The sequence below is a fragment of the Octopus bimaculoides genome, chromosome 12, assembly GCF_001194135.2.
Source record: "Octopus bimaculoides isolate UCB-OBI-ISO-001 chromosome 12, ASM119413v2, whole genome shotgun sequence".
Taxonomy (NCBI): domain Eukaryota; kingdom Metazoa; phylum Mollusca; class Cephalopoda; order Octopoda; family Octopodidae; genus Octopus; species Octopus bimaculoides.
In genome coordinates, this window is record NC_068992.1 from 57,512,751 (window position 1) to 57,525,972 (window position 13,222).

The 13,222-nt window shown below is 37.5% G+C and overlaps 1 protein-coding gene across 12 annotated transcripts in view; it reads right to left on the reverse strand.

The window, feature by feature from the left end:
• LOC106868187 (unconventional myosin-IXAa) overlaps positions 1–13,222 on the reverse strand; it is a 213,418-nt gene that overhangs the window by 7,904 nt on the left and 192,292 nt on the right. For all 12 annotated transcript variants that reach the window (XM_052972194.1, XM_052972200.1, XM_052972199.1 and 9 more), the window contains 10 exons: positions 11,707–11,802; positions 10,491–10,780; positions 9,381–9,497; positions 6,962–7,210; positions 6,071–6,176; positions 5,471–5,553; positions 4,637–4,829; positions 3,089–3,217; positions 2,499–2,604; positions 2,186–2,317 (listed from right to left, as the gene is read on the reverse strand). In XM_052972194.1, the coding sequence (XP_052828154.1) occupies positions 2,186–2,317; positions 2,499–2,604; positions 3,089–3,217; positions 4,637–4,829; positions 5,471–5,553; positions 6,071–6,176; positions 6,962–7,210; positions 9,381–9,497; positions 10,491–10,780; positions 11,707–11,802 (1,501 nt within the window). The remainder of the gene's footprint in view (positions 1–2,185; positions 2,318–2,498; positions 2,605–3,088; positions 3,218–4,636; positions 4,830–5,470; positions 5,554–6,070; positions 6,177–6,961; positions 7,211–9,380; positions 9,498–10,490; positions 10,781–11,706; positions 11,803–13,222) is intronic.

Genomic DNA, 13,222 nt, shown 5'->3' on the forward strand with positions numbered 1-13,222 from the left:
CCCCAGTGTTTCAAAGGCACTTAATTTATCAGCCCAAGGAGGAGGGGGGAGGGGAGGAGGGGAGGAGGGGGATTCTTTCTATTGTAGTCACAAGGCTCGAAATTTGGGAGAACAGTGTCTAGTTGTCTACATCAACCCAAGTGCTCAATAGGTACTTATTTTATCAACCTTAAAAGGATGAAAGTCAAAGTAGAACTTGGTGGAATTTGAACACAGAACATAAAGAGCCAAAAGAAATGCCACTACTATGCATTTTGTTTGGTGTGGTAACAATTCTGCCAGCTCAGCACCATAAAATATTTTTTAAAAATAAAAACAAAGGAATTTTTGAATATTAATTGCTCTGCTCTTCTCATTCTTCTCAAACAAAAAATTTCTTTCCTTAAAAAAATAATGAATCTACTCAGTTTCCTATTTTATCCAAAAATTATTATTAACTAGTAAAACATGCCCCATAACTTCAACATTTAACTCCTGCTACAAGCGGTTTTTGGGCCTGTTACAATCTTACAGAATCATGAGGTCAAAGTTTAGTGAAGTTTCTCTGAAGTATATAAGCAAAATGGTAAAGTTACCATCTTAAGTCATGCTGACTAATAAGGGCTGATTTCCCGGTTTCATGGCATATGAATTCCCCACCTGGATGGGTCACTGGTCCATTGCAAAATCACTCATTTTTGTCAGCTGAGTGGACTGGAACAACGTGAAATGAAGTGTTTTGCTCAAGAACACAATGCGTTGCTCAGTCAAGAAATCAAAACCACAATTTTACATTCATGAGTCCAACATCGTAACCTCTAAGCCATGTGCCTCCACGTGTACAACACACTCCACCCACTGAACAGGAGCCCAGTGGGTTGCAGGGTAACAAAAAGCAAATGTGCTACTGGAACTCATTTTCAAACATGTAAACTGAAATAATATGAAATGGAGGGTTTTCGAGCGAGATCGTTGCCAGTGTCCCTGGACTGGCTCTTGTGCAGGTGGCACATAAAAGACACCATTTCGAGCGTGGCCGTTTTCGTGCGGGTGACACGTAAAAGCACCCACTACATTCTCTGAGTGGTTGGCGTTAGGAAGGGCATCCAGCTGTAGAAACTCTGCCAAATTAGATTGGAGCCTGGTGTAGCCATCCGGCTGCACCAGTCCTCAGTCAAATCGTCCAACCCATGCTAGCATGGAAAGCGGATGTTAAACGATGATGATGATGAAGCATTTTGCTCAAAAGTAAAATGCACTACTTCGTCTGGGAACTGAAACCACAACCTTACAGTCAGGAGTCCCATACTCTAGCCACCAGGCCATGTGAGCCCACACTGCAGCAAGCACTCTAAGGACAATGATATGACTATGAATCCCATCCAGTCAGATTAGCATTGATGGTAGGCTTATGTCTGCTACCACCACCTGGCCATTGGATACTTTTTAGCAAAGCCCAACCAGTTGCAAGATTCTGGACCAAGTCTCTAGCCTGGGGTTGAGTTCCCTCTTTCCTTCCAACAATCTCGGAGATCATGATAGAAAACCATAAGTGCAACCAAAAGCTTGTGAGAGGATTTGGTAGTCAGAAAATTAACAAGAGTCTGCCATATTCTTTTGTGTGTGTGTGTGCATGTGTATGAATGCATACATGCCTGCCCTCATCTAGACATCATGTGATGGTTGTTAATGAGTGTCGTTGACATGCAAGCAATGCTGTTTGTTTCATGTATTCTGTGGGAAGCATGTGTGGCACTGGGGAAATATTATCTTGCTTGGAAACAGGTGACGTTTAGTGACAAGAAGGGCATCTGGCTGTAGATAATTTACCTCATTAAACTTCACCTGATCCATGCAAGCATAAAAAAGTGGATATTAAATGATGATGATGGAGAAAGAAAGGAGAAAACCACAACTTACTACCTTAAAAAATGGGGAGTGATCAACACATCAGACAATAGTAGTCCTTGATGCACAAAAGCAATAATAACAGCCATGGTTAGAACACCTTTGATCACAGGTCTACTGTGTCACAGCTGATCCAAGGGCTAAACAACAACAACAACAACACAATAAAAGAAGGCAAAATAAAACAAAAAGCAAACTAACAAACAAACAACAAAAGTCTTGTGTTTAAGATGAGAAGATGAAATGTGAAGTAAAAATGTAGAGAATTCAGATTGTTACAAGGAGTTTCAGAACTTACTGAGATTGTTTGGGCACTTGCTGGAGAGATTCTTGTGCTTGCATTTTCTTGTTGGTTCGTAAAAGACAAGGAACAAAAATGATTGCCAATCCGTTGGCAGACATCTTGTTACTGTCTTCATGTTGTGCCACACTTTGTTGAAAAAAAAAAAATGTGAAGGAACAAAATATTAATTAAATTTCATTCAATATTTCCCCAAAAATGATCTTACACACATACACACACACATACACACACAGACACACACACTTGGCACAGACACAGATGTTGCTTTAGAATCAAATGGAAGTGAAATAAACCATTCTTTCCTTACCGGGCAAGATGGAATATGAGACGTTCAAATAAATGGTAGTTAGATTTGGGAAGACGTTCTGTAACTGCATACAAAGCTTGGATGGCCTCTACCGACTCTTTGATTTCTGAAGAAAATAACATGAGATAGTGTTAGGGAGAAGAGAGAGAGAGAGAGAGAGGCAGACAGACAGACAGGAAATACTGAAATTTTTGAATGGATGATAATGTCTTAAATTTTTGAATGGATAATAATGTCTTAAATTTTTGAATGGATAATAATGTCTTAAATTTTTGAATTGATAATAATGTCTTAAATTTTTGAATAGATAATAATGTCTTAAATTGGCAATTGGTCGTTAAGGTAGAAGAGTGCATGACTGAAAGAAGGTGGCATCCAGTACTACTTTAGAGTAGAGTGGATGAAAGGTAATGAGAAACTTAGTGAAATTTGAACTCAGAACACAGGTGAAAACTAAAAAGCTATGCATGCATGTATGGATGGATGGATGAAACATAGACAGACACGAAAAAATTGATAGATAGATAGATAGATAGATAGATAGATAGATAGACAGACAGAAAGAGTTTGTCTATTTGCGAATCAATTACCTGAGGCTTGAATGAAATCATCATAAAGATCGTATGTTAAAAGGGGTTCTGGAAGCTCGCGGAAGAAACACTTCAACGTCGTGGTGAGTACGTGAATTGGATATTCATCTAAGTCTACATTTTCAATACCTGAAAGAAGAATGGAACCAATTAAATGGCGTACACTAACAACTCTGCCAGATCAATGTCTTAATAATAATAATAACAAGAGCACTCAGAGAGCGTAAACCTCTGTCAAGGCAACACCAATGTCCTCTCAATGATTAGCCGGAGATGATTTTTAAAATGAGAATACCTGAAATAAACTCGACTGCTCTCACAAACGAGAATACTAAAAATGAACCAGACTGCTCTCGAAAATTAAGTAAAAAAACAGGAAAAATAATCCAGAATCCTTGTCCGGAACTAATCAGTTTGTGCCAGTCACTAGGACAAATATCCCTGAAAGTGTCATCTACATACATCCAGCGGTTCTTGAGATATCTTGTCCACGGACAAACAAACACAACTGAAAACAATACCGCCACCTTTGCTAAGGCGGAGGTAATAATAATAATAATCCTTTCTACAATAGGCACAAGGCCTGAATTTTGGAGGGAGGGGGACTAGTAAATTACATCGACCCCAGTGTTCAACTGGTACTTAATTTATCAACTCCGGAAGGATGAAGGGCAAAGTTGACCTCTGCGGAATTCAAACTCAGAACGCAAGGACGGTCGAAATGCCAATAAGCACTTTGCCCAGTGTGTGAACGATTCTGCCAGCTCGCCACCTTAATAATAATAATAATAATAATAATAATAATAATAATAATAATAATAATAATAATAATAATAATAATAATAATAATCCTTTCTCCTATAGGCACAAGGCCTGAAATTTTGGGGGAAGGAGCTAGTCAATTACATCAACTTCAATGTTCAACTAGTACCTAATTTATCAACCCTGAAAGGATGAAAAGCAAAGCTGACCTCAGCAGAATTTGAACTCAGAACATAAAGACAGGCAAAATACCGTTAAGCATTTTGCATGGCATGCTAACAATTCTGCCAGTTTGCCACTATAATAGTAATAATGATGATGATGATGATAAACCTTTCTACTGTAGGCACAAGGCCTGGATTTTGTGAGAAGGGACATAGTTGGTCGCTCAACTGGTACTTAATTTATTGATCCCAATAGGATGAAACTCAAAGTCGACCTTGGTGGAATTTGAGCTCAGAATGTAGTGACAGATGAAACACCACTAAGCATTTTACCTGACATGCTAACAAATCTGTCATTTTCCCACCATAATGATAATGGTGGTGATGATGATGATGATGATAAAGGGAGAAGACTGATTTGATTAAATGGACCCTAATACACAAGCAGTATTTTATTTTATTAAACAGTAAAAGGATTAAAGGTAAAGCTGACTTCAGATGGATTTCAGTTGTAATCAATATGCCATAAGCACTTTTCTAAAAATAATAACAATAATAATTAAAAAAAAAAAGGAAAAAAAAGAGCCATCCCTGTCCGTTCCTTCCTGTAAAGGCCACTCACCTTCTTCATCTACTGCATTCTTCAACTGCTTCACTTTGGCAGCGGCACCACATTTTCGGTATAAGCCAACTGTATAAAGACCGTGTAGTTCTATAGCTGAGATTAACTTTTCAGCGACCAAAGGCACATTTTCTCCATCAGTTATCAAAGACTCAAGAGGAAAGCCAAATACTTGGTTATTTCCAACTGAACCCTGTGGAAATAGACAAGGGAAAGAATCGTTCCAACAGTAAATGTTTGGTAAGCATTTCAATAGCATAATCCTAGCGTATATCTATCTATAAATATATATATATCAAAATAAGCAACAAGGGATATCCAGAGGTAATGCTGTACGATCGTTTCATGCAAATCCATTAATTTATATTTGTATATATATTTATAAGTGTGTGCCTGTGTGTGTATATATGTATAAAGGTGTGTGTGTGTGTGTATATATATATATTTATGCATATGTAGGCACGTGTCGGAATCAACCAGACGGATCGCTCCACCAACTAAGAACGGCCATGCACCACCACCCATCGAATCGAGAAAGAGCTATCGATCTGTCAATCCTACCGGTGTCCAGACCGGGTGAGTTTTCCCGTGTTGAGTCAAATTAAGCCGCAGGCTCCACTCCTGGTGGTGCCCTTCCGTCAATTCCTTTAAGTTTCTGTATATTTATGTGTGTCTGTGTATCTATGCACATGTGCATGAAATGTATTTTTTCCATCAAAATGGAATGTCCATATTAAACAAATTAAACCAAAACAAATCTATTTATTTCCATAAAATAAAAAAAAAATTAAGCAACTAAGTATGAAAGACTGACAGAAAGACAAGTACACTTACATCATTGGCCCGGGGAGTCGGAATACCTTTACAAGAAGTTGTCGATTTAAAACAACATTTTTTGTGACATGTATATTTACAAACTGAAAAAGAAAAAAAGAAAACAAAAAAATATTCATTATTAGCAATGGAAGCAGTATTAGATCAAATGAGCATTTTGTATATCATACTAAATGCAAATACAGAGTTATCAAGAAAGCACCTCATATAGATTTATAGTGCTAAAAAACACAGCATCACTGCTAGACACTTTTCGTCTCCTACTGATACATTCCTGAGTCTTTTAACACTATATGTCTGAACAAGATGGTGAATACAGATAGATACTGCAGTTTCACAAACTAGCAGTCTAAAAACCCTGTGAGACAAACCTTAAGAGAAATTTTACCTGTGCAACAGTAAACTCAGTTCTTTTATATGGTACAACAGCCTGGATACTTTATGCTAGATGTAACTTACACCCAAATGTTAAGAGCAGTTTTAAACATTTATTAGAGAAACACATCCCACTGAGAACCAGCTGTATGGAGATCTCCTGCTGGCTTCCATCATTATAATGTAAAGAATAGAAGGACGAATACCTTGGAAGTGTCTACTTACCTTGACATACAAAACCCTTTTCCATGATCCATATAATTGATGAACATAGCTCACAGAAAGTTGGAATGTTGAATTGAACTGTAAGGAATTTGTGTCCCAAATACTCCTGCAGTATCAAAGAAAAAATAGGCAAATACATTAATGACATTATCAAAAACAAAAATTAAAAAAAACAAAAAAACATTACCTGACAAAGGTGTTTTGTTTCCAAATATATTTTAAAAAGAGAAAATATAATGGGTTAATAATAATCTTTTAGTCATAGCAAACTATGAATATCTTTCTTAAATTTTAACAGGTGAAAATATGGCCGTGTAGTAAGAAGTTTGCTTCCAAACTGCATGGTTTCAAGTTCCAGGTTCAATTCCACTGCATGGCACCTTGGGGCAAGTAAGTGTCTTCTACAAAAACCCCAGATAGACCAAAGCCTTGTGAGTGGATTTGGAAGATGGAAAATGAAAGAAGCCCATCATGTGTGTGTGTGTGTGTGTGTGTGTGTGTGTGTATGTGTGATTATGTTTGTCTCTCACCACTGTTTGTCAACCAGTGTTGATTTGTATATGTCCCCGTAACTTAGCAGAGCAGCCAAAGGAGACTGATAGAATAAGTACCAGGCTTTAAAAAATAGTTACTGGGATTGATTTGTTTGACTAAAATCTTCAAAAGCAGTACTGCATCATAGCCACAGTCCTAACAACTGAAACAAGTGAAAAATAAAGACAGACAAAATACTGCTAACAATTTTGCCAGCTTAATAATAATAATAATAATAATAATAATAATAACAACAACAACAATAACAATAATAATAACAATAACAATGATAATAATAATAATTACTGAATCAGTAATAATTAGTAGAAATAATAAATAATTAGTCCAATGACTTACCAACATATCTTTCTTCTGGCGCTCTTTCTTCGTAGATTTGGATTCAGTTTTTCTTTCTTCCTTCTTTTCTTTTCGCCGGATTTCTTTACTCTCCTTCATGAATTCATCTAAAAAGCCACGGAAAGCATTGACCCCCATTGTCACTGGGAAAGCAGCATTGGTTCCTACATTTTTCACCTGTGCTTGTAACACCTGTTCAAAATTATTCATTAAATCTCTGTACCTGTACTGAGTGGTCACTACGTCTTTCTGAAATAGGAAAAGAAAAGAAGAAAAAAGAAAGAAAAATAAATAAATAAATCAAGAAATAAATAAAAGCAAAGACATGATAAAAACTATTAACTCCTTTTACAAAACTACAAAGGACATTTGTTGTTATTTTTTTGGTTGTTCAGCCTCAAATCTGTCCTCATCCAATGGACTTGTGAGCAAAAATGCTGACCAGCACGCTGTTATTGTGATATAGTATACCTAGGACTATAGTGAAGGTGCATGGCTCATTGGTTAGAGCACCAGGCTCACAATCATGAGGTAGTGAGTTTGATTCCCAGACCGGGCTGTATGTTGTGTTCTTGAACAAGACACTTTATTTCACGTTGCTCCAGTTCACTCAGCTGTAGAAATGAGATTCAAAGTCACTGGTGCCAACCTGTATTGGCCTTTGCCTTTCTCTAGGATAACATTGGTGGCATGGAGAAGGGAGGGCCGGTATACATGGGTAACTGCTGGTCTTCCATAAACAACCCTGCCCAGACTTGTGCCTCAGAAGGGAACTTCTTAGGTGCAATCCCATGGTCATTCATGAGCGAAGGGGGTCTTTACCCCTTATATCTAAGACTACATTATGCAGTATTTCTTCTATTTTTAAGATGGTAGCATCTTGGGTATATGTTGTCAATCATAGCCTTGGGTTTATCAAAGCCTTGAATAAAGTTTTCCAGAGAGCAACTGCGCAGAGGCAAAGTAGCAGCAGCCACCAGTGTCATCATCATCACTTTTATCATATACACAAGAGGGTTCCATTCAGATCATCCATCTGCCAAATTTCACTCAGGGCTTTGGTCAACCTGAAGATAAATAACGCTTACCTCTGTGATGGACAACAAAAGAGAAAAACTTGAGGAATTTAGTCTGAGTTACGTCCCCTTACATGAAGGTGAACCAACTTACAGATGTTGCCTCTTACAACAGGGGCTCACAGTCACCATGCCACGAAGCACATGGAGAAAGAATAGATTTTTGCAGGATATTCTTCCATTATATGTGTATTATATATGTAATAATTAAATTAGATATTGTACACGTTATTGTGTTTTGTTATATTGGTGATCCACCCAATCCATGGTAAAACTGTCTTGAGCAAAACCAGTCTGTGGTGTGAAAAAGGTTGGGAGCTGTTGCCTTACAACATTGACACAAGTAAGAAAAGCGGGCAATTATATTTAACTAAAACCCATAAAGACTTGCTGCCAGCAAGAGAACAGTTCAAAGATTGAAATTAAAGTACACAAAAAAGAAAACAATGTATAAAAAATAATTATTAGCAACAGTAGCAGTGTTAGTATAAAAAGGCAATCTTTATGTTATGATGTGGGTATACGCGTCTGGTGTAAAATGGTATTACACAAATAAATAGTTAGTTGTGGTTATCTAAAATATATGTTAACACATAACACACTCCATACTATTCAAACATAGGTACAATACTCAGTATTTACCGTCCAACTACTGAGAGTTAAGTGGAGACACACGCGATTCCCAGACCAGGCGTTGTGAGTGTTTATTGAGCGAAAACATCTAAAAGCTCCATGAGGCTCCGGCAGGGGATGGTGGCAAACCCTGCTGTACTCTTCCACCACAACTTTCTCTCACTCTTACTTCCTGTTTCTGTTGTGCCTGTATTTCAAAGGGTCAGCGTTGTCACACTGTGTCACACTGAATCTCCCCGAGAACTACGTTAAGGGTACACGTGTCTGTGGAGTGCTCAGCCACTTGCACGTTAATTTCACAAGCAGGCTGTTCTGTTGATCGGATCAACTGGAAGCCTCGACGTCGAAAGCGATGGAGTGCCAACAACAACACCTGACAGTTAAGCCATCTCACATCGAACTAACACAGTAAACCAACATGGTTGAACTAACACCGTCAACAAACCTCACCTGCAAGTTCACTCAGTTCCTATTTATTGTAATTGATTAGTCCACCTTCAGTCACGTGGAGGTGTTCAGGACTCTTGCATAACACTTTATATCCAACTTAACATGGTTGTTTTGTTAGATCATCAAATACTGCAGTACACCACGCATATTTAGGTGAATATCACAAACAAACCATCCATGTGAAGTTGGATATAACGATTGCCTTTTAGAATTTTAGAATATATATATAAAAAAAATAAACAATAAAACATGGTACTTACCAACATTGCAATTGACAAACAAGCTGTCAGGTCTCGATGAAATTCTTTGAGAGATTTTTTAAAAACTACATCACAGATAGTATCTCGTTGACTGTTGTACAGACTGAGGTTCATTAGCTGAAAGTAACAAGAGACAGAAAATGGTTATTAAACTCACCATTCCTTCAGTGGCATTAGAGCTACTGAAATGACAACAGAAGAAACTAGACTAAGCACCTGCAACTTTTTTCCAAGAAGCAGGCCACATGAGACATGGCTCATCCCCAGGTAGGCTAAACTACTAAGCAAATTCCAGGTAATTTTTTTGTTAGACATATCACTCAAGAAGTCCTTTAGGTTGCATGTGGCCTGTGAGCTGCAGTTTTCTCATGATTGATCAAGACACGAGGTTCAAGATGTCGTACAACACATAGTTCAAGACATAGTACAAAACATAGTACAGAAATAGTGGGTCTTTTTTACTTTCAATAATTTTTTTTTGCTCCTTATATTACTGGTGTACAGTCAAGTGGTTAAGAACTTTGCTTCACAACAACATGGTTCTGTGTACAGTCCCAATCAATGCACAACACCTCAGGCACTAGAGCTACCAGACTGACCAATTCCTTGTGAGTGGATTTACTGTGCTAAAAATGAGCTCTTTTAACCACACAGTCATACCTTCATTATCAAAAGGCAATGACTTAGCTGTCCAATAAACAAAGACTGATGAGATAAGTACCAGACTGTAATAAGTTCTGGGGGTGAGATGATTGAGTAAAACACCTTAATGTAGTGCTCTAGCATGGCCACAATCTAATTCATGAAATAAATATAAATAAATGCACCCTTTTAAAGTCTAGCCAGGCTCACGGGCCCAGTTTCCTGGTTTCTATGGCGTATGCATTCCCCAGCTGGATGGGACGCCAGTCCGTCGCAGTGTTACTCATTTTTGCCAGCTGAGTGGACTGGAGCAATGTGAAATGAAGTGTTTTGCTCAAGAACACAACGTGCCACCCGGTCCAGGAATCGAAACCACAATCTTAGGATCATGATGCTGACACCCTAACCATTAAGCCACACACCTCCACCTAATTCATGAAACCAGTACATAAAAGAATAACAAAATACCTTTTTGTAAATAAATTCATCAAGCAACTGCAGTTCCCGGATATCAGAGACCATGAGTTCTTCAGGATATTGCCACTGGGAGGTGCCTGCCACACTCCAGTTTGTGGGTGGCATCTTCATGTCGGACTTACTACGAATTCCACGTCGGTGGGGTTTCTTCCGATTGGAGCTTGCTCTGCGTCCATCCATAAGAACTGGACCGCAGGGCACCGGGATGCCAAAACTGCTGCTTTGGAGAATTTCATCATGCCCGAAAGTAGGTGGATATTCCAGGTTTGTTGGGGTACCAACTGGAAATAGACAATTCGAAACCACTGATAACAACAACAACAACAGCAACAACAATGAAAAATATTTGTGAAAGCAAACAAAATCAATAAAGCTCATTAAGCAGCTAATGAAATTTAATAAAGTTAATTATCATCATCATCGTCATTGAGGTACAGGTGGGGGTTTTGTGGTTAAGAAGCTTGCTTCCCAACCACATGATCTCAGGTTCGGTCCCACCACCTGGCATATTGGGCAAATGTTTTCTACAACAGTCCCAAGCTGATCAATGCCCTCTGAATGGATTTGGTAGACAGGAACTGAAAGAAGACTGTCGCACAGGTGTGCGTGCAAGTGCATACGTGACCATGCCGTAATATCATGTGATGGATGTAAATGAGCTTCATCCTCACACGAGTAGTACTGTCCGTTTCCAGACTTCCTTGAAAAACATTTCTAATCATGGGGAAATAGTACCTTGCTAGGAAACAGGTGACGGCTGGCAACAGGTGGGGCATATTGCCATAAAAAAAATCTGCCTCAACAAATTCCATCTGACCCATGCAAGCATGGAAAAGTGGACATCAAATAGGCACAAGCATCGCAGTGTGGTAAGAAGTTTGCTTCCCAACCGCATGGTTCTGGGTTCAGTCCCATTGCACGGCACCCTGGGCAAGTGCCTTCTACTATAGCCTCAGGCTGACCAAAAGCTTAAGGGGGGAGGAGGAGGGAGTATCACAGATTAGGATATGCAAAAACAAACAAAAAAGAACCAGACTGAAAGGTCATGGTTGGAACATTTTTCACCATACATTTACTCAGTCAAGGCTGGACTTTAGCAAATGATGATGATGATGATGATGATGCTCATCATCATCATCAACAACAACAACAGCAGCAGCAGCAGGAGAAACTATAGTCTTAGCTAAGACAAAGAATTAAGACTCACTTTCAAGAGGTCGTTGCATTTTCGCCTGAGGATCATCTGGAATTGAATCATCACTATCATCATATGGGATGTCTTTCCTACCTCCTTTACGATTACCTGTCAGGGTTTAAGAATAATTGCACGAGAAATATTACACAGTTTCTTAAATTTTCTCAGAATGGAAACAAAAGACATCTTAAAATTTAAATAACAAAAAATTTGTAAGAATAATTGAATAATTTTCTATATTTTTGTCTGTGTACATATTCTATTAACAATTCAGCTTTGAATGCACGAGTATGAATATATACATGTATTTATTTATGTGTGTACACTTTATATATATATATATATATGTATATATATATATATATATATACACACAGATATGTACATACATACATACATATATATACATACATATACATATATGTATATACATACATATATATACATATATGTATATACAAATATATACATATATGTATATACAAATATATACATATATGTATATACATACATACATACACATACATATACATGTGTATATACATACATATATATATATATACACATACACACGTACATGTGTGTGTGTGTATATATATATATGTATATATATATATGAAATTTAATAATTGGTTTAAAAAAATTAAAACAGAAATAAGCAAAAAGAGTTTACTCAGTACAAACAATAAAGAGGACTAGTAATAAGGGAGAAGACTCTTACTTCAAACTATTGCTGAAAGCAACGGTAGAAGAAAAACAGGCTTTGTGAAAAGCTGCTTTGAATGAAATGTCAAAGTAATGGACTACCCCACTATTTCACACACACACACACACACTTATACATATATATATATTTCTATATACATACATACCTAGGCACACACACACATGCATGTGTGCATGTATGTGTATAATATATGTAACATATGGTATAATTATAAACAGGGCAAATTTTAACCATTTCTCTGCAGACTGAAAAAACGATGAACAACCTTAATTGATTTTCGAACCTTATACACACACACACACATACACACATGTATGTATGTACATGTACAAACATACAAAATCCAAGAAACAGTTTGGGGGATTAATAAAGTATTGGATTAAATATTTTGGGATTAATAAAGTATTTAAAACACACAATCACACACACAGATACACACACACATGCAATACACACTCATACAAATGCGCATACAGAGTTTTTTTAAGCACTTAAATTCCTCAAAAGAACCAATCCAATTTCACAATTTACATCAGTGTAAAATCAACCAAATTTTATTAGAAATAGAAAATTGAATATTTCATCCAGCTGAGATTCTACAGAGCACTTCAGGGCAGCTTTTTCATGAAATTCAGGCACACAACTTTAATAAACATTCTTTTCATCCATATACTCCATCGGTTACAACAAGTGTTCCAGTTGATTGGCTCGACAGAACAGACTGCCTGTGAAATTAGAATGCAAGTAGCTGAGCACTCCACAACCACAGGTGCCCTTAACATAGTTCTCAAAGAGATTCAG